The sequence below is a fragment of the Typopeltis vanoorti genome, chromosome 13, assembly GCF_054136105.1.
Source record: "Typopeltis vanoorti isolate ZY-2024b chromosome 13, IOZ_Tvanoo_1.0, whole genome shotgun sequence".
NCBI classification, from domain to species: Eukaryota; Metazoa; Arthropoda; class Arachnida; order Uropygi; family Thelyphonidae; genus Typopeltis; species Typopeltis vanoorti.
The window spans coordinates 11,677,245-11,702,678 of record NC_143561.1 but is presented as its reverse complement, the minus strand read 5'-3'; the positions used below and the strand labels follow the sequence as shown (position 1 = coordinate 11,702,678).

Sequence of the window (25,434 nt, the reverse complement as noted above, 5' to 3'; positions counted from 1 at the left end):
TGATGAAGAGGAAACTGGAAATGCAAGTCTTCCTCACACTGAAGACCCACTCACAAGTGAGCAGCTTCAGAGCTTTCTTAAAAAAGTTCGAGGCTCTTCACAAAAACTGCTGACAGCCTATGACTACACCGCTGACATCAGTGGTCTTATCACCCAGCTGGAAGAGTTAAGAACTATTCTGGCAGGAAAAAGAGGGAGAAAAACCACCAATCTCAGGAAAAGGATATACTACCTGATAAACGGGCTTGAATCCCAGCGGCAGCGTAACTATCCATAAAGGAAGTGAGGATTACCGCACCAAATAAAACTAAACCATAAAAATAATGAGCACCTCAATAAACCTTCTCTCACTAAACGCTAGAGGATGTGCCACACCACTGCGAAACAGGCTGGTCCTGCAGCATATCCTTGCCCAACGGCCAGAAATAGTTATGCTGCAGGAAACAAACTTCCATTGCAATAGCAAAGCTTCATATCAACACTGGAAGAACTGGCCTTATACCATGCACCACTGTCCTGCCATACAACTTCATGGATCGGGAGTCAGCATTGGAATTCACAAAACAGCGCTCTAAAAGTAGAAATAATCGATACCTTTCCTGGGTGTGCAATATATGCACTCATTACAACTCAGACAGGAAAGAAAATATATATCATTAACATATACATCCCACAAAATGACCAGCTTGCAGTGCAGGTACTGGAGTTTGTGCGAAACCACCTCAGCAAGGTCAATGACCATATCATACTGGCAGGGGATTTCAACTGCACTCTGGATCCTGCAATGGACAGACAGCAATGCCAAGAACATCGACACTCACTAGTTCAGCTTCTCCAGGATGTAATAAATGACTTCGAGCTGACTGACACCTTCAGACACTTGCACCCACATGAGAAAATGTTCTCCTGGAGAGCCAAAGGTGGTCCTACCAGTGTCTTATACCAGGCACGGCTCGACAGATACTACACATCGATGCTCACAATACCCTACATCAGGAGAGTCACATACCATCCATCTCATGCATTAGACCATGATTCCATCCTTCTTAACATTTGCTTTCCTGGACACACCAGATACAAAGGAGGAGCATACTGGATATTTAACAACAGCCTACTAAAGGATACAGAATATCTCAGAACCTCTAAAATCTATATCGAAACTCTCATCAGAGATATACCTACTTCACAATCAATTTCCGAGTGGTGGTCACTTTTTAAATCCAAAGTTAAGGTATTCACCCAAAAATATAGTCACCGAAGAAATTTGAACAAGCATTCAGCCCTTAAAAAATTGCAACAACAACAGCAATTGCATCATCCAGAATCTGAGGAATACCAGTCCCTAGAAGCCACCATACGCTTACACCTAGAGCACTCTGCAAGAGGAGCACTAATAAGAGCACGACGCAAACATATTAACTTCGCAGATGCCCCTACAAAGTATTTCTTTTCACTAGAAAAACGCCAACAAGAGTGCACCACTATATCTGCTATTAAAACAGATAATGGAAACATCATAGAAAATCATGACGAAATCCTCTTATATACCTTGCAGTACTACAAAAATTTGTACCAAGCCAACCCAACATCTATGGAGGGCACGAATAAAATTCTCTCCGATGTGAAAATACTCTCACCAACAACAAGGAGTAACACAGAACTCGCTATCACGTAACACGATCTGAAAACTGCCTGCACCTCCTTACCTAAAGATAAATCTCCTGGCATAGACGGGTTCACCACTGAATTTTATCAGTCCTTCTGGGAACAGCTTGGACCTATCCTCTACAGAGTATTTGTCGAAGCGAATACCAATGGCTTTCCACTCAATATGACAACATCAGTTATCAAACTCATTCCAAAGAAAGGAGACGCGACGAAGCTAGGAAACTGGAGACCCATCTCTATCACAAACACCGACTGCAAAATTATATCCAAAGCCATCGCCAACAAACTTAAACCCGCTCTGAGCGAAATAATAAATAGGCATCAGAGCTATTCCATCCCTGGAAGATCTATCCACGAAAACTTACACCTCATAAGGGATCTCATAAGCATAGCGAACAACAACAGTGAAACAATGGGTCTTGTACCACTAGACCAAGAAAAAGCTTTCGACCGCGTTGAACACCTTTACCTCTTCAACTGCTTGAAAGCATTTGGCTTTGGCTCAGGCATCATTCACTCTATTAAAATGTTGTATGCCAAGGCACAGTTTTGCATGAAAATAAACAACAGGCTTACCATAACTGCACCATACAGCAGAGGTATTAAACAAGGCTGTCCACTCTCCGGTCCTCTTTACACAATTGCCATCGAACCCTTTCTGTGTAGACTCAGCATGCTGCTCAAAGCATGCCGCCCTAAACTTCCCTACCAAACCATAACCCTGACAGCATATGCTGATGATGTTACAATCATAGCCCGCAAAGAAGAGGACTTTCATAACATACAAATGGCATACCAACAATATCAGGCAGCCTCAGGAGCCAAACTAAACACACATAAAACCATAGGACTGTGGTGTGGCAAATGGAAAAACCGAACCGATTCCCCAATGTCTGGTACCTGGTCCACAGAGGGAAACAAATACCTGGGGATTTACCTAGGAAACACACCCTCTTATGTGGATAAGAACTGGGAAACACTAAACAAGCGTTTCAAGCAAGTTCTAGGAAAGTGGGCAGCAATACGAGCCTCTGCCTCCACAAGAGGGAGAACAATAATCGTTAACCAAATAGCCACCAGTGTCCTTTGGCATACACTAAAGATCCTTACGCCACCAGTTCAATTCATCAAACAAATAAAGTCAACCATATATCGATTCATATGGAATAAAACAAACTGGCTTTCCTACTCCCAGCTATGTACTTCTCTCAAAGATGGAGGACAAAAGTTGGTCTCCATTGACAACAGGATAACAACGTTCCGCGCTCGATTTCTCATAAATGCCCTACAACAGGAAATATCACACAAGTGCACCACTGAGTATATTTTCACTTCTGCCACTAGAGGTCTCTCTCTCTCCACCACCTTAAGAATGACAACAGCTCAAGTGCCTGTAAATTTAACAAACTTCTACAAAGACGCCCTTCGACGATGGAAGAAGCTAAACCTCCAGCACACAGTGAAAACAGCATCCCTACCTGAAATCCTCATGGAACCCATCTTTCACAACACGATGGTAAGAAGCCCGATCACTCAGAAAGAATTTTTCTTTCCTCCATGGAGCTGGCGAAACGTGAGGATCTTGGGTGACATTCTTTCTCCAAGCCTCACCTGGCGCTTTCCAAATTCGCTCGAAAACCTGGAATATGGGAATGAGTCTGAGCAGATAGACACTGTAAAGGCCGCTTTTCAAGCCGCTATGCCTGATAGCATAACAGAAGTGGGGCTTATTCCTCCAAACTCAGAAGTTTTGGCGCCTATCTTTCTGATAAAAACCAATAACTCATGGGAGAAACTTACACCCAGCAACACCAACAAGATCTACAGCACCCTAACACAACAGTCAAACCAAAGCACTTTGATGGAAAATCCTGCATCATCTGATCAAACACTATTTCAATGGGATCTACCATATCGCACAAGAGCCATCAAACCTGATGCAGATATTCAGTGGAGAATGTGGCATAACATATTACCTACTCCTACTATATTACGAAAATTTAACTCAAACGTCTCAGATAACTGCCTCTTCTGCTACCAATTAGGAACGGTCCGGCATGTCTACTTGGAATGCCCAGTCAACACTAAATTAATCAGGTTGACTCGGGAAACGGCAGCTCTTACCTGTGGTAATCTTCATACAGAAGAGGAATATTTCAATCTCGTCCATGTGGAGCCAAATAACCATTCATTCTGCAATTACCTTTTCATCACCGCAAAAGCGGTAATATACAACTTCTACCTCAGACATACAAGACCAGACAGCACAGCAACTTCACAGAGAGAGGCAACTGACCAACTCACTGCAGCCTTCCAACAAAAGGTGAGATGTCGGATCCTACACGAACATCACCACCATAGGCAAAACAACACCTTAGATCTTTTCCACCAAGAATGTAATCCACGGAATCAACTCCTGGCTGAGCAGGGCGACTGCATTATAATCCACATTCCAGCATAGAAGTGACACCTTAACCCCCCCCCCCCAAAAAAAAAAAGAAAGGGGGAAGAAAGAAGGATTGTTGTGCTTAACAGTGCGAAAGTTAATCAGCTGGCACTCTCATGTTAATAGATAATATTGTGCAATAGTAACTTCTATGTTCTTCCACATTTATGTTCTTATGTTAAAACAAGATCTTATGTTATCATGTTAAAATAACTCTTAATGGCTTTAATTTATTTAAAAAAATAAAAAAAAATGTAATTAGCCTTATAAGTGACTTCGATGTAACATACCTCAACAAGAGTATGAGCATGTAACCTCTCTGTCTGACTGCAGAGAAAACCAAAAACCGGTTAATCCTGTATATAAGATTGTTATGTTTACAATAAAAAAAAAAAATAAAAAAAAATATCTATCTATCTATCTATCTATCTATCTATCTATCTATCTATATATATGTGTGTGTGTGTGTGTGTGTGTGTGTAGAAAAATATTTTTACTAGTTGTACAAAGAAATTCTATACTTGGTTTTAATCCTTTTCTCAAGTAATCAAAAAAAGTTTAGTAAAGATTTAAATAAGTAAATTTTGAAGTAAATTTTTGCGCGTGAAGTATATTCACCTTTAATCTACTTGTATATAGAGTCTAATGACTTCATATCACTTGCCTTAGTATGTATCCCATAATGCAAAGCACACCCCGTTTCTGACGTGTATAAAGGTGTGTTAATTAACTTTATAATTACAAAATAATATTTGTGGAAATAAAATAATTTATATCTTTTATAAAATATATTATTAATTTAAAATATAATTGTATAATAAATATTAAAATAAAATATATTTTACGATGTCGCTTTGATTCTAGATGACGATTAACCCTGTGACTGCGTGTGTTTCTAATGAACTTTTTTCACCTATTTTTCCTAATGAAGGTTCTTAAAATAAATACGTTAGTATTTATTTAAATAAGTTACGTGTGGTCTATTCTGCTCTATGGAGTTGAAATATGGACATTGAAGGCGACAACCATCAAGAAAATCGAAGCCTTTGAGATGTGGCTATACAGAAGAATGCTGCAGATATCATGGACAGAAAAAATTACCAATGAAGATGTCTTAAAATCCATTGGCAAAGCTAAACATCTTGTACAAATAATCAAGAAACGAAAAACATCATATCTTGGACACATTATGAGAAACAGCAAATACCAACTTCTACAAACTATTTTGGTAGGAAGAATTGATGGCAAAGGAACTAGAGGAAGAAAAAGAATATCATGGTTTGACAACATCAAGACGTGGACAGGAAAGAGCAGTGCACAACTGCTCAGATTAGCACAAGAGCGCAGTTTGTTCGCCAAGATGGTCGCTGACCTTCGATAGAAGATAGCACAGTAATAATCAGAAGAAAATAAATAACTCGATGACTTGCAATTGTAGTAGCAAAAATGCCTGTAAAATATTTCTGTAACATGATCAAATAATTAGCCTAATTTTATCTTTATTTACATAGTACAGTTTTCGGCGTAGGTAATCTTCTTTGAAAGAACCAAATTTCTTACCTTTTCAACATTTTATCCGGTTTTATATGTTGAGTAACCCATAATTTCTCAGCGTCTTTAAATTTTTATTGTAATCAGAAATTTTTCTTATTCGTGTTCTTTTGCTCTGATTTTTATCTTGCGCACTGATAAAAGCAACCGTTTCCATGGTAGCCACTTATATTACTAAGGATCCAATTAATGCGTACTTTATTTTTATCATCTAGTGTCAAGAAAACTCTTCCAACATTCAACATTTAGTTCCTGCCAGTCATCCAATTCTCAATGGAAATCAATTCACTAATTGTCTTAAAAAAAAAGAAGAACGGAAAAAAATTCATAAAGCACATGATCATTCGAACCTGCAATGTTATGATTCGAATTCACACTCGTTTTCCGTGAGACCACGCGGATTGCTAAACTATTAGTCCTGAATCATCTGTTATCTTCGAAGAGATGCTTTTTGGTGGAGAGCAACAGTCACATTGTTTCATTGAGGTTGCGAAACTCTTCTTTCATTTTAACCTTGATTACAAATGTTTGATGAAAAATCAAAGAAAAAATACTACGTTTAGAACAACGTAAACATTCTGCCTGTTTCTCATTGTTAGATAGTTATCTAACAATCAGAAACAGGGGCTTTGGTGTAGCCCCGATTTACGTAGATTCGGACTTCCGTAAATATCTGAAGGTGCTAGAAAAATGGCGAATTACACAAATTTTAATTAACTAGCCTTGCACGCCATCTAACGCCGTCTTTAACAAGGCTGACAACACACAAAACTTATGCATGCGATTTACTCAGTCTCACTTCGAACACGAAAGTGTCACTTGTATTGTTTTATCCTGCGTATTTTTAGGCTTTGATGTAGTATCTTTATAATATTTGCGCGCACTGCTGTAGCATGCAATCGTGACTGAGAGAAAAGGAATGGAAATGTAAAAAGGGAATCTAAGCACCCTCCAAAATTGATCCCAGAAGTGGATCAATTTTGGATGGTGTTTAGATTCACATTTAGATGCACCGTTTTCCAGATTTCGGAAGATGGGATTTATGTATTGAAATTTACGCAGACGATGTATAGGGTGGAATAATAGAAAACTCCAAGATGATGTGCTTGTTCCAAAGTAGACTGTATATATCTGTCAACCCAGGATGACACTACTCATGAGTGGAAATCAGATTATCAAAATTCAGGGGGAAAGTGAGGCGAAACCTTTCTTCCCAGACATAAGACAGTTTTGGAAGCATTAAATCTTACCGGTTATCCTCAGAACTGCTTTTAGAAGATGAATGTTTTATTAGTTTCGGAATCCGGAATTATTCGAGAAATCGAGGTTTCTGAAGTAACTCAACAAGGAAGGAGTACACCGTCAAAAGAATAACAATGAATAAGAGTTGGTTCTTCAGTTTTATTGTGGTTCTTCTAATTGTTCTGCAGAAAATCATTATTATTATGAGGTGCCTCCATGGAGTCAAAAGAGTCATCGCGAATGTGAGAACTTAATTAGATCTCAATAGCTTGAATGAAAATTTCATGTAACTGAGGCTGAAAAATAGAATAGGTAATTACATATTAATGGAAACATATCGACTCCCAATAGAAGACAATAATTATATAGACAGAAGGAAATACAGAAATGTAAGAAAAAAAGACAGAGAGACAGAGAGAGAGAGAAAGAGAGAGAGAGAGAGAGAAATACAAATGACGGATGCCCAATGAACAGGAACATCTTGCCTTGAAAGTCTCAGTAGAAACAAATTCTGAGTTAATTTGCGATGCGTTTTGCAAGCTTCTCTCTCTCTCTCTCTCATTCCACCAGAACCGTTGTTTTTCCAGTGACGAATGACTCGAGTGATTTGAAAAACTGATTTGTCTGCTGAAGAAATGTTGAAACAATTACTCGTAAGTGCAGATTGCAAAAGAAATAACTTTATTAACTTAAATGCTACATGGAAGACTTATTTTCTCTCTCTCTTCTAAAGCAGAAATTCATTAGACTAAGTTCTGGTGTTGTACAAATTGGATGGAGCTGCACTTGAGACTACAAACAGACATCGGTTATTGTCACGAATTCTTCGTACTTTGAGTGGCCTGTAAATAGGTAAGTAGAATAAACTGAGTTGTGTGCAAAGAAGAAAAAAATAACAATTCTGAATTATTCATTTAATATATGAACATTTATTGCACATTTCCTTTAGTCTATCATTCTCCTCGGATCGTTAAAAAGGTGGGAAACTCCACTTTTTCCACGCCCCGCCTGGGTGTGCTCAAATATAGTCATGACTGTACTGGGAATGAGGATGTTTGTTGGTCTTTAGTCAGGCTCAGGGTTCTAATCGGACTTGATAGTTTGTCTATCTTCTGAATTTAAAGCGTTGTTTCCATTACGGTAATTACAAAATTAAATTAAGAAATAAACAGCGATGATACTAGGGTAAAATTACTGTTCTACTATTAGTCGAACAGTAATTAAGTCTATTTCGTAATTTTAATTCAAATTTAGTTAATCGTTACTTTTAGATTGTTATTTCAATTGACAGGAGAATGAATGCGTCTTAAGGCAACTAGGCAAAGAAACACCTGCTTAGACCTACTTACCGAAATCACTCAAGTCATACACACGAATTATGGGTAGTTTAAAGTCCTCAACTTCGAACTCTTCCTTCATAACAAAACTGAAGCATTTCATTCGATCTGAGATCTGAAAAGAAGAATACGTTAAAGAAATCAGTGTTTCTTCCCAAGATTATACGTTTAGTTTAAGCATATATGTATATAGTATAGCTGTTTTGTGTTCCAAACCGGACTGAAACCGTCTTTTCAATCGAAAAGCATCGTACAATACCGACCAAGCCATGGAGGCCCTGATAGAGACAGAGATACAGCCTGTTGTTACACTTGCAGATATTATTGCTTAAATCTCATTGAGATTACTTCCACAGGAGAGGAAGAACTATTCAAGTGCTGTGTGCATTGGAAGACGTTCTTCCACCCATGGAAGAAAGAGATTTCAACTCCCTCACTTAAAAAAAACAGAGAGAAACCCAAGGGCTTTAGTCTAGCTTTGTCTTAATTGGCTCATACATGGCCTTATCATCCTCGGTAATGCAAATGATTCAACAACATTTTGAGCCAAAAAGTAGCGTTAAATTATTGACAGGAAGAATTTAAAATGTAAAACAATTACGGGAAGAAATCGAAATTTATGAACTCTATCCAAGTAAACGCGACAAGTTTTTAATCTTAACAAAAATAAGTATACTAATGAAGTCTTAAACTATGTGCTTCCACGATAAAACACACTTAAGAGAATTACGTGATCGCACACAAGAATGTACTAGAGGAATAAATAATTAGCAATTGGCAATGTTGAGAATTTGAGCAAACACCAAACAATACCCTCGATTTTCAGAACAATTATTTAACCAAAGGAATATTAATTTAGGCAGTTTATGATTTAAATAAACATTCCTGAACGTTTTCGCGTCTATAGAAACAAACAAAAAAAAATGTCAATAATCATCAACATCCACCTTTTTTCTTACCTCAGTAAAAACGAAGTTCATTTTGTTTCGGGTTATCTTGTACTCTTTCAGATGGATTCGAGCATCTAAAATCAACTGAAAATTGAATGAAATATTTCATTTAGTGAATTTCGTTATTAAATGAATAATTATAGCATTCGTCATATTTCATTATTTACATTTCATGATATTTCATAATAATATTCATTATTATAATTATATTGCATAATATATATAAAGCATTTATTTTATTCCAAGGTTAACATGCATAACATGTTTTTTACCGCTAATAAGTCTAACGCTAGTTTTCTGTGTCTTTGGACTTTGGAGCAGTTTTTGGACTCCCTGGGGAGTCCAAAGACTCATCGAGTGTGATGTAATAATAATAATAAATTAGAACCATGTTTATATGAGAACTAAACAGCCGATTATAATTCTCCATTTTCACTCTGCTTTGCTAAAAGCATATTGAAAGGGATATTTATTAAAGGCAAAAATGCTTTGCAGTTCTCATAAAGGGAGGAACTGAAAAAAAAAAGCCTATTAGTTGCAGGAGAGTTTTTACCTTTTTAATGGAATCTTCGACAAATGTAAACCCTGGCGAAAATTCGACTTCCACAATCGTTATGTTCGGCATTTGATCATTTGAAAGAAGCCTACAAATACAGAAACACGTTCAGTAAATTGTTGCAATTAATATTGTACTAATTTTATATGTATAGACAGATGTGTTCACCGGGCCGTTTTCTGTTTATGGGATGAAAAACTCGAGTTTCCGAAGGGAATACACTTTTGCTTCATTATAAAACCGGTAAATCACCTTCAGTTGAAAAGTCCACATACAGGTTTTGTGCGTTCTGAACGGCACTTGAAGCCTTGTTTTTCCAACGAATGTACATCGTCCATACTTACTGATCTAAGTAAGCTCTGCAGTCGTGTCATACCAAGAAACATGCGTCTACCACTTTGCTTTTAAACACATCCGTGCTAATGTGGGATTAAAACCCACGCCATTTGGGCAACCAAGAACGAAATTACTTCCAACTATTCCTGGAAGCTTTTCATGAAATGTGGTTTTGTCGACTAAGTCCCGAATTCTTTGTCCTGTTTTCTGAAGGACAGCAAAAAAGTAAGAAAACAATAACTTCATACGCGAAAACATATAAGAAACGAGTAGTATAACTGATCTTACTGCACAGGAATTAAATTTACAAGGAGGTTATTAAAACCATCATCTAAATGAGAGCCCAGTGTTTCCATCAAATAGCTGCAAAATATACCAAAGCCAAGATATTTTGGAGCATGATATTTTCTGGTGTGCACAAATTATAATAAAAAATAAAATGACTCCTTCAGACAAGAATTACGTTGAAAGGATTCAAATGATTTATAAATTACAAAATATGTTTACAGAAAACGCACTTGCTTAAGGAACGATGTGAGATCCCAGACGCCATTTCGCAAATTGAAACTTAAACGTCTTTCTTATGATCCTGATGTATCGAAATTTCTTGCTATTCCTGAGTTTGTTCCAACGTTTCATATTCTCAGATATATTGTTTGGCTTTTGTTTAAATGTCACGGAAAGCCTAGACTGGTGATATTCAGTTATTTCTGTTTGCGGGCAGACGAATATTCCCTTCAAGAGTAGCTTTCATTTAGATTACGAAGAGAAGATTATCTGCCAGGCCAACAACTGTCCATTATTTCAAAGAGATATTTAAGATTTCAATACTCTATAAACACGCATGATTGAAGAACAATTACAGTGGAAAAGAATAGAATGAACTTACTTAACGCAGATTTCTATCTCTATATTTTCACAGACATCGAAGGAGCCTCTATTTGGGTGCATCTTCCATTCAGTCGCTTTTTTCTCAGCAACATCTATGAGGTTATAACGAGCAACTGACTGAAAACGAAAATCACACAAATACCCATGATGAAATGGAACTTTTCATAACAAATTCACTTTGTACGTAACACAGAAACGTATTGGTGAAAAACTAGCATTATGCTTGTAGAGAGAAAGAAAAAATAGGTTTGGGTTTAAGAAGATCAGGCCTTACCTCGATCATCACGCAGCCACTTCCTGAAGCTATTATGTCCAAAGCAGAAGGTATGTGTGGGATCATCACTGTTCTCGCGACCGCTTTGTTTTCATCTGTGAACTTGAACACCTGAGTGACGTGTTGCCCTGAGAATTTAATTGTAAGATCAGTGGATTGTCTATGGATGAAGGTGTGGTAATTCGTCAGAGCTTGTAAAGCGACTACTGTTTCCTGCAAGGAATAACATTGCATAAAATGAAGGGAAGAGGTGGCTTAGAATTTTATTTCTAAACAGCAAGTAATGAAAGATTGTTCTACGTAGAACAATTGCATTGATATTGAATGTGAGCCAAACACAATTCTCATGAACCATGGCGCTAATGCCTACCCGTATTGTGTGAAATCCACCGTTAGCATTTGTCTGTTGTACGATCCATCGTGCAACTGGGGCTACCTTTGTTAAGGTCTGCGAATCATCCATCTGTAGCTGAGCAAGCAGGACATACGCAGCAGTTTCGATATCAACGGCAACATAAGTGCTTTCTCCAGCATCTCCGTTTCTCCAGTAAGTGAAAGAATCTGGTAGAAAAAAAGAAGTAATCACTTTGAACTGAAGAAACAAAGTTTTACAGTCGTACTTGATTACTGTGTATCGGATTACATGATATAAAATAATAATGAAAAGCGTGTGTTTTATAGGCACTATTTCGTAGATTCGCATTCATCGAAGTAAGCAAAAACTTATTCCTTTAAAAATTTTGTGTTGAAAGACACCGTGAGGTAGTGAAAAATGAATCTCGAGGTCAACCTTTCGTAAGTTCACAATGTCGCCAATGAGCACTTTAAGGAAGTTGGAGAAAGTATTCTAGAAATCAATCTTAGACAGTTCAAAGTTCCGTAAGTGTGATAACTTTGCTAACACCACACGACTGTAAAGAATGTAATCCGGGAAGTACATCTTATTATGATGTGTTGAACTTCTTGAAGTGTATGAACTCTCTTTGGTGTTTAGCTTATTAGGCAAATGTTTTACCTGGAATTTGCCCAAAATAAACATCCTGCATGCCAATTCCGACTAATTCAACTCTGCTTCTACAAGGTCAGACTTTTTTACTCCACTGTCAATCCCACATTTGGGTTCGACTGATGTTATCCAGTTTTTGTTGTCAGCTTATTTTCGATAACCCACACTATTGCATTGTGTCTTATGATACGTATTCCCTGTGAGCGGTGGCAACATTGTGAACACTGGTTTTGTTCATTGTGTCAAGGTTTTGTTATATGAGAGCCTGTCCCTTATCACTTACTTGGCTTGCAAAAGCAGGAGTCAATATGCTATTGAAATATATCTTCAGATCCAGAAAGGAGACGAATCCCATCTCTTGGTTTTGGAAGAAATTTTACTTAGATTCTTGAATGAATCTCTCTATGGTGAATGATGCAACACTAAAGATAATCTCATGCGTTCAGCAGAAGAAGTTATATTCCGTGTCCTTCCATCAAACACCCGTCGAGAGGTACGTATGTAATTATCCTTATTACATGAAGTACTGCTTCGAGGACGTAAGTTTTAAGTGTGAAGTGGAGTGTTTAGTTTCCATGATTGAAGTAATTTAGACAGGGATTAAGGAATTCTCTCATCTCAGTGAGAGAATTCCAAGACTTTGAAAGAGAACGAAATCAACAATAACACGATTGAAGTAAATAGATGTAATGGATGCTTTACCGATGGGTGATAAGAAGGGAATTTTCCTAATAAATCTCTTGAACCCATATGAGGAAATCCGGACATCCTGTAATAGACAAACCTCGAACCGAAGCCAGAAGGGAGACACTGACAAATTTCTTCAGGACACCAGGAAAAAAAACTGAATTTACAATAGAGATTCAGAGAGAGGAGAGCAAAGATTGGCAATGCTATCAACAAAGTCATCTGCACGGTTTAAGGACTTCCCTCGACGGGAATAGCTGTAATTAAAGTATAATCGGTGGATTGCAGGGGGTATCCTCCATCTGAATATTGTGCCGTACTAGCGAAGATAAGAAGATTTAGAGAATATTTGTCAGACAGAATTAAATAAATCAGTTCATTGCAGTTTCTGGAAGAGGAGATATTGAATCAAAAGAAAATGACCATTAACATCTGTTTTTGGAGTGGATGTTGGGATAGAATAAAAGAGCTATTCAGGTAGACTTTATGGCAGAGTTGCTCCTCTAAAACATGTCGATTCCTTTTGTCTGACTTGAGAAATAGTCCATGCTATGTTCTCTCCTACAAACACTTGTCTTCTATTTTTTGCATAATGCCTGCATTCAACTTCAGTGAGTGATATTCTAATATTCTTCATGCTGAGTAGAATAGCCTTATTAGGAGATGTCAAACATTCTTGAAGAAGGGATTAAGCTGTACTGATTCTACTAATTCTTTGAGATAATACCAAGACAAATGCCAATCAAAGCATAAGGTGATATCATGTTTACAGGGAGATGTTCTAATATATGACAGATTCTCATCACTTACTCTCTTTGGATGGAAATACTCGTTGCCACCTAATTTCGGTTATTGTCTCGACTGAATCTCCACTAAAATTTCATTACCCACCTAAGGCTTCACGGAAGACAAAAAATAAGATACATTGCAGTGAAAACTTCCCCTTTAGCCCTTCCGCATGCTTTTGCAAATTCAGTGGAAATTGGAAATTTCGCCAGTATCTGCACATCAGCTATGTCGCTTCAAACAGAGGAAGGAAATTCATCGAGGTGATTCGAGGAACTTTAAAGATAGTAAACGGGAGCACAGAATGTTTTTTATACAATGGTAGTTAGTGGAATGGCATAAAGATACTGTTTTTAGAAACAATGGTACACTTTATGCACGAGATAATTACATTTTGCATGGTACATGTGCAAGCATCGATGATAACTTACACGAAAAACTTGATTTTCAGGAGAGAAGAGTAATGGATTATTGTTTAGAATTTTTCAAAGAAATACCCTTTTTTTTTCAGTTGGGTTAGAAAGAACGTATAATTATATTTAGCAAAGGATTACATTGATTGTTCTTAACGCTACATTTACTCCATCTTCGAATGTATAAAATATTTTACAAACGGAATGTATTGCTGATCTTATGTTAAAAACTGCAGAACTTTTGAGTAGCCTCATTTTTCACCGAATATTTTTCCTTCTGAAAAATCTTACCTGATTTGATTGCGAGTTCCCACGTCCTCTTCAGATAGGTTTCTGCAGATGGATGTCGAGCCAGCACGGCTGCGTATGCAAACATTGATAGCGAATAAGGAGAAGAAAGTTGCACACGCTCTAGACAAGACAGCGCTGCTATGATCACATCTGGGTCAGAGAATTCTGACTCCAAGAGTGCGATAAGGGTAATGGCACTCATTGTAATATTTGTATCGTCTTTTCTTTGTATACCGTCCTACAAATATGAGTACAGCAATGAAATCATGAATGGTGTGAAATATTAAATAATAAAATAAATAAAGAAATAAATATCGACTTAGATATCCGAAAGAGATCGTCAAATTTTAACTTATTTTCATCTAAACATTATCCTATTGTACTATAGAAAATAACGAAGTAGATGGAGAATCGGAAATCTGGAAAACCAATAATTCGTTTGAATTATTCTACGAGAGTATTCTATAAAATGGAATACTCTTGTTCAACAAAATATTTCCATGCTAAAAGTAACCCAATGCTTTCAGGCAATTCTTGCGTGATCATTCTTAGCGTATTGAGAGAACTTGATCACTTCATAGATACAAAGCTACAATCTTGGGTCTGACATTGTCCCTTTTGCAAATTCATTAGCTTACCAGCTTCGTATGCAGTAATCGTTATCTTTCATAGTCGATGGTTTCCTCCAACGCTAGAGTTCACACAGAGATCTCTGGGGTTAAATAATAATAAAAATAAATAAAATAAACGAGCTAATGCCTTTTATTCCCTAATAGGGAGTAGGCGAGGCCTTTAACCCTATCTTGGGTTAAAGGCCTTGGAAATTATGTGAGTTTCCGAGAAGCTTTCAGAAGCTAAGTGGGCAGTTCAATCTCCACCTTTAGCCAATCAGTGACAGCTGGCCCATGTCTGTCACTAATTATAGGCCGCTACGGATGAAGAGACTAGCAAACAAGTGCTGCTGTCTCTTTGAAGCACTTGTTTGCACCTCACCCTTAAAAGATATATTATTGTCTGGAATAATGTGGGTACTGCGGTCGATTTGCTTGAGTTTATGGGACGAAACACCCGAGTTTCTGAGAGGAAAAACCCACTTGCCCATGCCAGAGATCGACTAACTCGGGAAGCAGTCGAAGATCGGATTAGAAAACGTTCCTCCGGTCGACAACTAGTCTTGAACCTAGGTCTATCTACGAGCGACCAGGCACAGAGGACGCAAGCGCCACTTCCACTGGGATGCACAGGCCTCAACCAGAAAACACCGTCAAAGTCGACTAACTCTGAAATGTGTTCAAAAAGAGTTGGGGAAATAGCACCACTTAAAGCAGTGGTTCTTAACCAGTGGTCAACGGAACACTTGTGTTCCATAAACTGGTTACAAATGTTTCGCCAGTGAAAGATATCACATGACACAGTTTTGACTGTAATTGGCTACTTTGATCCTATCAACTTAAGACTGCTATGCGTGATATGCTAAATCAATAAAATATCATTTGTAGGTCATGGGTTTGCAGGATATGTTAAATTTACGCACTGTTTTTACAGTACGTAGTATAATATGTGTAGATTTGTATAATATGTGTATAATATATATATAATATGTGTATATTTGTATAAAATTTTTAAAATATATGTATATGCGTATAATATGTATAATATGCATAGATTTTACAGAGAATCCCTACTTTGAAAAACATTCCCGGCAATATTAAAACCAGTACCAGACCAAGTTTTAAATATGGTAAATTAAATCAGGTCAAGACCTTTAAATGCACGCCTTTTTAAAAAACTTTGCGTATCTCTGGAAGCCAAGTACGAATATGCTTTTGCACATTAAAATAAAATGGTTTATCCAGGGGTAAAGAGCTATTCCGAATTTTAGAATTTAAGAATGAATTACTGGAATTTTATTCAAAATGAAGGTACTGATAATTTTGTAAAATGATATTTGGTGTGTTAAAATGGTATATTTAGCCAAATGTTTTAATTACTTACATAGCGTTAATACAAGCATCCATGGGAAAAATGAAAATATTTTACATCCACTGACAAATTATCAGCTATTCAGAAAAACAACTCTCTTTGGAAAAACCGAATATCAGAAGAAAAAAAATAGATATGTTTCCTTTGCTCCATAATAAAATGTCGAAGGAATTATTTCCTTTATAACAGAACATTTAACAATACTGGAAGAAAAGATTTCAAGTTACTTTCCTTCCTTAAATACACACAATTATGACTGGATGCGAAATCTATTTGCACAGTTAATACATCGAGTTGTGAATTTTCGTTACAAGAAGAAGCACAAATAGTTACGTTGTCAACGGATCATACTCTAAAAATGAAATTGTCTGAATTAGTTCTTGAGGAATTTTGGATTTTTGCCCATGCCGAATATCCACGCGAATTTTCAGTGCCTTTTTAACAAGGGCACTGAAATTTTTGTTACAGTTTTCAACATCATATTTGTGCGAGATCGGTTTCCGAATATTAACCAATAAAAAGCGTGAAATACTTACTAATATAGACAAAGAGATGAGGAGAGCTATATCCCATATTAGACCTGATATTGCTGAAATCTGCTATTGCTGAAATCTGCAAAAGCCGACAAGCTCAAGTATGGCATTAAAATAAGTTCCATTTTTGTAAAACGCAACTCCATGTATATTTTTATTGTTAGTTTTTATGACCCTAATGCTTTTGGTCTTCCGTACATTTTTCTTATAATCAACAGTCTTCCGTCACTTCGAAAAGGTTAAGAACCACTGTCTTAAAGGATAGAAGGAATCGAACTCTATCCGAATCCTTGCGAACCTAGCGTCATAAATTCAACATGAGTTTTTTCAGGTACCCCATCCAAAAATAAATAAATAAACATCAAACATTAAGCAGAAATCACTTTCTTTCACTACCACCAAGCAATTTAAGAAAGTTTATGAAATTTGTGTTTCTTTTATTAGTAATGCAACGTCATTTCATAAAAAAGTTCAATCAAAATTTAAATGGAGGGATTTCACAAATGGTTTACTTTCTAGAATCTTCCTGTATACTCACCGCAATCATCGAGTGGTGAAGAATACCTTCAGGGAAGCAGCCATTCATCTGCTGTTGTTTTTCCACCCACTGTATAGAACAAGTGAAATATGTCATTTCTATATTAATGAATTTCCGAGCTTGTGCAAGCATTTTCATCAGAAATATAAACACATTATCCCAAACCAGGTTATCACTCTTAGGCGCGAAGTAAGCATCGCACTTCATGAAACAAGACGGGCTTTTACAAGGCTCCGCTATTTTAAAATGCCCTGCAATTAGAAATGCAGATTAAGTGACTATAATGATTACAGAATATTAGATCAAACAACAACTGATTTTTCTTGGGTGCATAGAAAGGGATTTAATAGTTTCTTAATATTTTCCATATTATGTGAGATCTAAGTACAGGGTGGCCATAAAATAACTTTCCCTCTTTGGAGGCATTTGTAGCTAAAACCAATAAACGGAATGAGACCAAATTTTATATTGAGACTTTTGAAGGCATGGGGAGATGATTTCCGCCAAAAAAAAAGATTTAGTACCAAAAGTCGCCAATAGGGGAATTTTTTGTCGCTGGCGGAGCCGAAAACAAGCTGATAATTACATTAAAGGCAGATAAAATAGAATAATGACATGTCGACGCTATAAGCGACAGCCGCGTCATTCATTCCAGCAGGATATATTGGCGTGTTACAATGCTAATAGGAATAATAATAATTAAACTAAAACAACAACTAACTAGAGAGACAGAAATTGATGTAGTAATTGAACTTACAGGAAATAATCTTTTATTCATCAAAATCAGGGTCTCCTGAACCACATACACGATTTTCAATGTGCTAACCTTTCATGTGTACAACAAATTGCATCCGGTGTACGACATGCTCTACAGCTGAACATAAGGAGTGGGATTGGACGTTCATAACAGCCCGTTTTACTGTATTATTCTAATTATCATTGTAACGCTCCACATATCCAGCTGGAATGAGTGACGCGGCTGTCGCTTACACCACCGAAATGTTATCATTCCATTTTATTTGTCTTTATTGTGATTAACCCCTTGTTTGGGCTCCGCCAGCGCCCAATTTTCCCCTATCGGCGACTTTTGTTAGTAAAACCTTTTTTCGCAGAAATCATCTCCCTATGACTTCAAAAGACTCAATATAAAATTTTTCTAATTCCGTTTATTGGTTTTAGCTACAGATGCCTCAAAAGAGGGAAGGTTATTTAATGGCCAACATGTATAATCAGACTACCCAATCTTTTAATAAATCGACAGAACGCGTGGCTTAATTCATAAAAATTTATTGTAATAAAAACTGAAATGAGTTAAATATAGACAGTATTGAATACGATATATCCTTCATATATATGGGGGTGCTTAAGGGTTAAAGCTGTATAACTGAGAGGACACCTCCACATAGCCTTTAAAGGAATGCGGAGAACCGACCAAGGCTTCTGACCTAATGTCCAATCCTCACCTTCTCGTGGTACACCCTGTTGGGTATCTACTTGGATACTGAACGGACGAGGATGGGCTGGCAATTTGGGATTTAGCCGACCAAATTCTAATTCTTATTGGTTAAACCAAAATATAGAATGATGGTACAACATGACAAAATTTCATCCTGGCTGGAACGTTGCCCGGTTAAACAAGGCCCCCGTTGTTTTTGCCAGGGAACCAGGGCGAACAGCGAAAAGTCAGCTGCTGGAACAAATCTGAAAATAAACCCCAACTCAACATCACCAGAGTTAAAGATCGGTACTATCAACGTAAGAAGCCTGAATGGCAAAGAAATGGAGCTAGCTGAGGAATTAGATAAGTACCAGATCGACATAATAGGGGTGACTGAAACAAAAAAGACCAAAACTGGTGAGATCTTTCTGAGCAATAAATACAAAATGTTATATTCAGGCAATGAAAATCAAGGAAAAGAAGGAGCAGCCATAGTATTCAACACAAAATACGAGGCTAATCTTCTTGAATGGCAGTCAGTCTCAAGTAGAGTAATGTGGGCAAATATGAGAATGGGGAACTGGACAATGAGACTTATTTGTGCCTATGGTGCCACAGAAGGTTCTACTAAGGTAGAAGTGGAGGAATTTTTTGAGGCTTTAGAAAAAGCAACTGACACAATGAAAAATGAAAATTTGGTCCTTGTTGGGTATCTAAATAGAAGAGTAGGAAATGATTGTGAGACATACAAAAATATTTTAGGAAAATTTGGAGAAAAGAGCAAAGCTAATAATAATGGCAAATATCTGTTGGATTTCTGCTCAGCACATGGACTGGTTATTACTAACACCATCTTCCAACATAAAAATGTGCAAAAATTCACATGGAGAGAAGAGGCTAGGAATAAGAAAAGTCTCATTGACTATGTTATTGTTGATAGTGATGTTTTCTCCCTGGTGCAGGACACCAGAGTGTACAGAGTATTTGAAATTGGAAGTGATCACTATTTAGTCTTGAGCAGGATAAAATTGAATTTCATATTGAAAAGAATAACATGTAAGAAAGTTTTAAAGCGAATAAAAGTTGAGCAGTTCTCAGATGTGAACTGTAGACTAAAATACACAAAGATTATTGAAGAAAAAATGAAAGAGTTTGAGAACAGGAATCAAACCTTGGAGATTCAGTGGAAAACTCTGAAGAAAACATTGATTGATTCTGCCAGAGAGGCATGTGGCGAGGTTGTCTGTAAGGATAAAAAAATCAGAACTCCCTGGTGGACACAGGAAGTTAAAGAGGCAGTGAAGGAAAAGAAGAAAGCATACCAAAAGTTCCTGTCAAATAAGTCAGCTTGTGCTCTTAGAGAATATAGAGACAAATGCAAGAATGCTAAACACTGTGAAAAACTAGCTAAACAAAAGTCGTGGGAGGACTTTGGCAAGAATTTAGAAAATAAATATCAAGAAGGTAGCAAAATATTCTGGAGGTTGTTGAAGAAGCTTAAGAATGGAGGAAAGAGTGCTATAAAAGGAATTAGAGATGATAAAGGTGACATGAAAACGGGAGAAAAAGATATCCTTGAAGTATGGAGTAATTAGTTCGAAAAACTGCTAAATGAAACAAGCAGTGATGACAGCACAGTGGTAAAAAACACTGACCAGGCATGCAGTCAGGAATACATATCCATACTTGAAGTAGAAAAAGCCATCAAAGGCTTGAAATGTGGAAGGGCAGCAGGAGTAGATGATATTCGACCAGAAATGCTGAAGTATGGTGGTATAAGAGTCTTACAGTGGCTGCACTGCATAGTTCAGAAAGCCTTTACAGAGGGACGAATTCCCGATGATTGGAGTAGAGCTCTCATAGTACCCATATATAAAAAGGGAAATAAACCTGCTTGTGAGAATTACAGAGGTATTTCCCTATTGAGGTTCCTGGCAAGATCTATGCAAGTATACTTGAGAAAAGGTTGAGACGAATTGTGGAAGAAAAGCTTGGTGAAGAACAAGCTGGATTCAGGCCAAATAGAGACTGTCAGGATCAGATCTTCACTTTACGACAAATAGTCGAGAAAGCATGGGAATATAACAAAGATCTGTATTTAAGTTTTTTCGATCTGGAATAGGCATATGACAAGGTGCCAAGAGAGAAGCTATTCAATACGCTGCAGTTATATGGTGTCAAAGGGGCATTATATCAAGCAAATAGTCTTTATTTGTGTTGTAAGTCAGCAGTTAGAATTGAAGGAAGTACAGGAAGATGGTTTAACGTTAAATCTGGTGTGAGACAAGGATGTACATTATCCCCTCTGTTATTCATTATCTATATGGATCACATTATGAAGGAAAGTGGTATTAAACATGATATCAAAATTGGAGATGTTAATGTCAGCTCTTTGCTTTATGCGGATGATGCTATACTTCTAAATAAATCCGCTACAAGTCTGCAAGATTCTCTGACTAAATTGAATAGCTGTTGTAATAGATATGGTATGAAGGTCAGCAATAAAAAGAAGACAGACAATGAAAATAGGCAGATTCATTGAAAATATCAACTGTGTTGTGAATGAAGAACCTGTCGAACAAGTAAAACATTTCAGCTATTTAGGCACGATTTTTACTGAAGATGGTAAATTAAATATAGAAATAGACAACAGAATCAGCAAAGCTGGTATGGTGGGAAGTCAATTGAATAAATTCATATGGAATAAGAGAAAAATTAGTCGGAACACTAAATTAGCTGTATTCAAGACAGTGTTCAAACTAGTTTTAACTTATGAATCTGAGACCTGGGTCAGAAGTAAAACACTTGACCAAAGACTAGAGACCACAGATATGAGAGTCCTGAGAAAGATTATAGGCGTGAACAGATGGCATCAATGGCAGTATCATATTAAAAATGAGGATATTAGGAAAGAACTTGACATTCTCAGCATTCAGGAATGCGTTACCAGAGCTAATCTCAGGTGATATGGTCACTTAAACAGAATGGGCGAAGAAAGATTAGCAAAACAAGTGTTCTCTGCCAGGTTGGCAGCAAAACGACCCAGAGGAAGACCAAGATATAGGTGGATTGATACGGTACAAAGTGCTTTAGACGATAGAAATATAAGATCTGATAATGTTGGAGCGTTGACAAGTAACAGACTGATTTGGAGGAAAATTGTAGATTGGAAATTAATAATGATGTAATTTTTTTCATGTAGTACTATCATATCCTGTACACCCCTTGAGGGTACATGGCAGGAATTTGATGATGATGATGTTGATGATGATGATATATATATATATATATATATATCATATATATCATTTATATCATATATATATATATATATATGATATAAAAACTGTTCATTGCGTTTTGTGTGAAAGCCCCCAATTATAGTTATCATTATTTTTGTAAGGCGGCACTGTGATTAGTCTATTAATAAGTCTATAATTATTGGTTTTCCTTTCGTGAAGAAAGTTCAGTGGATTTGTATGTGTGGAGTAGCATATTATGTTTATGGTGACCAGAAAGGACCAATTCTCTGGAGACCTTTCAGTGTTTCAGAAACACTGTCCAGCCTTTTAACCTTCACCCACCATTTAACTGTATCATATCCTTTGGCACTACAAAAGTGCCAAATTGGACTTCCTCGGTTACCTCTACTCCTTCTTCCCAAAGACCGACTACTCCATCAGTGCTGTTGTTTCTAAAACTACTCAGGCTGAATAAAAGAAATCATCTTCAGAGGAATGAAGGCTTTTATCCTTGATCACACTGCACATTATCCAAGCTTTGGTTCTCAACGAAGTGGGTAAAGAATATAAATGAAAACAACCTCTGCATACGACAAATGGTTCAAGACCAAAACTTCAGCTGCTCACCCTGACTATACTGCAGCTTGCAACAGTTGTAAAAGAATTATTCATCTGTTTTCTTCTAAGGCTATTGGGCGTAAAGTTTGTTTACCCAGGTTTTTTATCACTCTCATTCCGATGGTACTCTAATTATCTCACCTAAACATAAGACAAACGTATTATTACCTTCACTCTTCTCCTTCAATTCTTACATTGAAGACCTGGACACAGCTACCTCCACTTTACCAAGAATGGCTCCCTTCTTATTATCCAGTCTTCTGCCAGAAAAACATCTAGTCTTGAGATATCCAATCTAATTGATACAAATTGTGTCCCAGATCTAACAGTATCGTGTATCGTCTCTTAAATCTATCCTATTCATCTGACATCTGTTCTACAACATGAAACAAGCTCACCCCATAAAAATATAAGACATCAACCATTGAACTATCGTCCCATATTCCACTCCAAATTCACAGCCACCGTCCAACCCTTGGTTCTCAAAGAAGTGGGTAAAGACTGTAAAAGAATGGCTCAAGATCCCAGTTGCTGTCATTTCTGTTCTCTAAAAAAATATGGAAAAGATCATTAACAACCAAATCTTGAACCACCGAGAGGCCTACCAACTAAACAGTACGAATTCCCCCAATCCTAAACTGCAGCTGATCTTCTTGCTTTACATCACCCACCTCTGGACTCAATAGATGGAAAAATGTGGAGAAACTAACTTGGTCGTCCTCTTCATTTGAAAAGCATCTGATCGGGTTAGGCAAAGAGACCGACTTAACAAACGTTCATCTTATGTCTACCTTCCACACTCTGCAACTAGATCGCCAACTTTCTCACTGGTAGCTCATTCCATGTCAGGGTCGACGGTTTCCTCTCCTCAGATATCCCCACTAATACAAGAGTTCTCCACTGGTCTCTTCTTTCACGCACACTCTTCGTTTCATATATAAATGACATTGTTTCACAGCACATTTCAAGTCATAGATTTGCCGATGCAGTACATAAACATTTATTACTCCGTTTCATTTGACAAACCTTGGAGTTCTCAAGTAATAGAATCTTCCTGATCCACCACGACCTGGCGTGAACGCTGATCTCCTAGATATATCCCAATGGGACAAGCACAACATTGTAGATTTCAATGCCACAAAAACTTAGTTCTGTCTGATATTTCACAAGGACGAGCTCACATCCATCCACCTTACCTTCGGGAATATTGAAATATCTAAACATTATCAAATTTCTTTTCTTGGACGGACTGCACTTCCGATCTTTTCTGGCACAACCACATTTCAACTATAGTTTGTGCAGCCCTGAGAAACTTGTTGATCCTCTTTCACAGACGACAGTACTTCACACTTGCTGACTCTACAGAAATCTAAAATCATTCATCCATGGAATGTTGCTCCCACATTTGTGGTGGTGCACTAAATTCCTTTCTAATATTGCTCGATTCTACCCAGAAGAGAATATTACGGCTAATTAATGATACCAATCTCACTCACGTACCCACTTTCTCTCTCTCTCTCTCTCTCTCTCACACACACACACACACACACACACACACACACACACACACACACACACACACACACACACACACACACGCGCGCGCGCGCGCACATGTTCAGTTTCTGCCTTGTGCCTCTTCTACAGATGCTTTGATGGACAGAACTTTGCTATATTGGCCAATATTATTCGTAATCTTTCCGCCAAAATCATTAAAACAAGAGCCACTGCTAACTAACACCATTTTTCAATCCACTTTAAAACTCAGCGGACCAACATCACTGCCTCCTCTTTCATTCCATCTACTGCTGTTCTTTGGAACTGTCTCTCCCACTCTACTTTCCCCAAGGATTACAACTCTCACCTGTTCAAGCAAAATGTGAACGACTTCTTTCTTCTATTTTCCCCTTTGCCGCACACGGTACTAATGTGCTATAGATCTTCTGACCTATAGAACCTAGGTGTCTTAGGTTCGATTCCAGTCGGTTATGTGAGGAGCTGAAGGATCTTCTTCAGCAATAGCCAAATTAGCCTGTCTTGGGCGTGGACAGCAGGATTTCCCCCCCAGTTCATCCTGAGGTTTTTCATTCCGCAAAGCAGGCAAACCGTCCTTCAGAACTCAACACTACAAGACATAGGATACACCGGGGCGTAGGGCTGACCACCTTATCCTGTGAACCGTTAGAGTTCAGATGATTAATAAACCCTCGACACCGCATGGTAAAAGAGGATAAAAAGAAGATGATATATATATAGCATTGGTAATAGTTAATATTAATGGCCAAGTCTTTTGGTGACAAAGGCTGGTGTATCGAATGTAAGTTGGATAATTATGCGAACAACATTTTTTTACGAAGTAGTTGACTAATTCGTTTCCAGCATTAAGAGAAATAGTCACTTAATTCCAAAGCGCGAAGATCACTTAGGCACATACCCTTCAAAAGGAGTAGTGAACCAATGAGTAAATGGGAAAGGGCTTGAGGCCAAATAAAGGTGCACTGCCAGTGTTCCAGGATATCAGGAAGCAACAAGAGTAACCAAAAACGCAGAACAGTACTATCATGATCTCCAGAAAAAATGAAAAAAAAAAACGAAGTTTAGGAAAATAATAAATTAATTAACTTATTTAAAATACTAGGCCCAGTGTT

The 25,434-nt window shown here is 37.4% G+C and overlaps 1 protein-coding gene across 4 annotated transcripts in view; it reads right to left on the bottom strand.

Annotated features, from left to right (window-relative positions):
• Positions 1 to 7,568: 7,568 nt before the first annotated feature.
• The window catches only part of LOC150099935 (murinoglobulin-1-like), a 139,700-nt gene continuing 121,834 nt past the window's right edge, over positions 7,569 to 25,434 (bottom strand). For all 4 annotated transcript variants that reach the window (XM_090402815.1, XM_090402816.1, XM_090402817.1 and 1 more), the window contains 9 exons: positions 17,489 to 17,739; positions 14,435 to 14,672; positions 11,622 to 11,812; positions 11,252 to 11,464; positions 10,976 to 11,094; positions 9,748 to 9,838; positions 9,204 to 9,278; positions 8,257 to 8,359; positions 7,569 to 7,749 (listed from right to left, as the gene is read on the bottom strand). In XM_090402815.1, the coding sequence (XP_090258941.1) occupies positions 7,700 to 7,749; positions 8,257 to 8,359; positions 9,204 to 9,278; positions 9,748 to 9,838; positions 10,976 to 11,094; positions 11,252 to 11,464; positions 11,622 to 11,812; positions 14,435 to 14,672; positions 17,489 to 17,739 (1,331 nt within the window). In that variant the 3' untranslated portion in view covers positions 7,569 to 7,699. The remainder of the gene's footprint in view (positions 7,750 to 8,256; positions 8,360 to 9,203; positions 9,279 to 9,747; positions 9,839 to 10,975; positions 11,095 to 11,251; positions 11,465 to 11,621; positions 11,813 to 14,434; positions 14,673 to 17,488; positions 17,740 to 25,434) is intronic.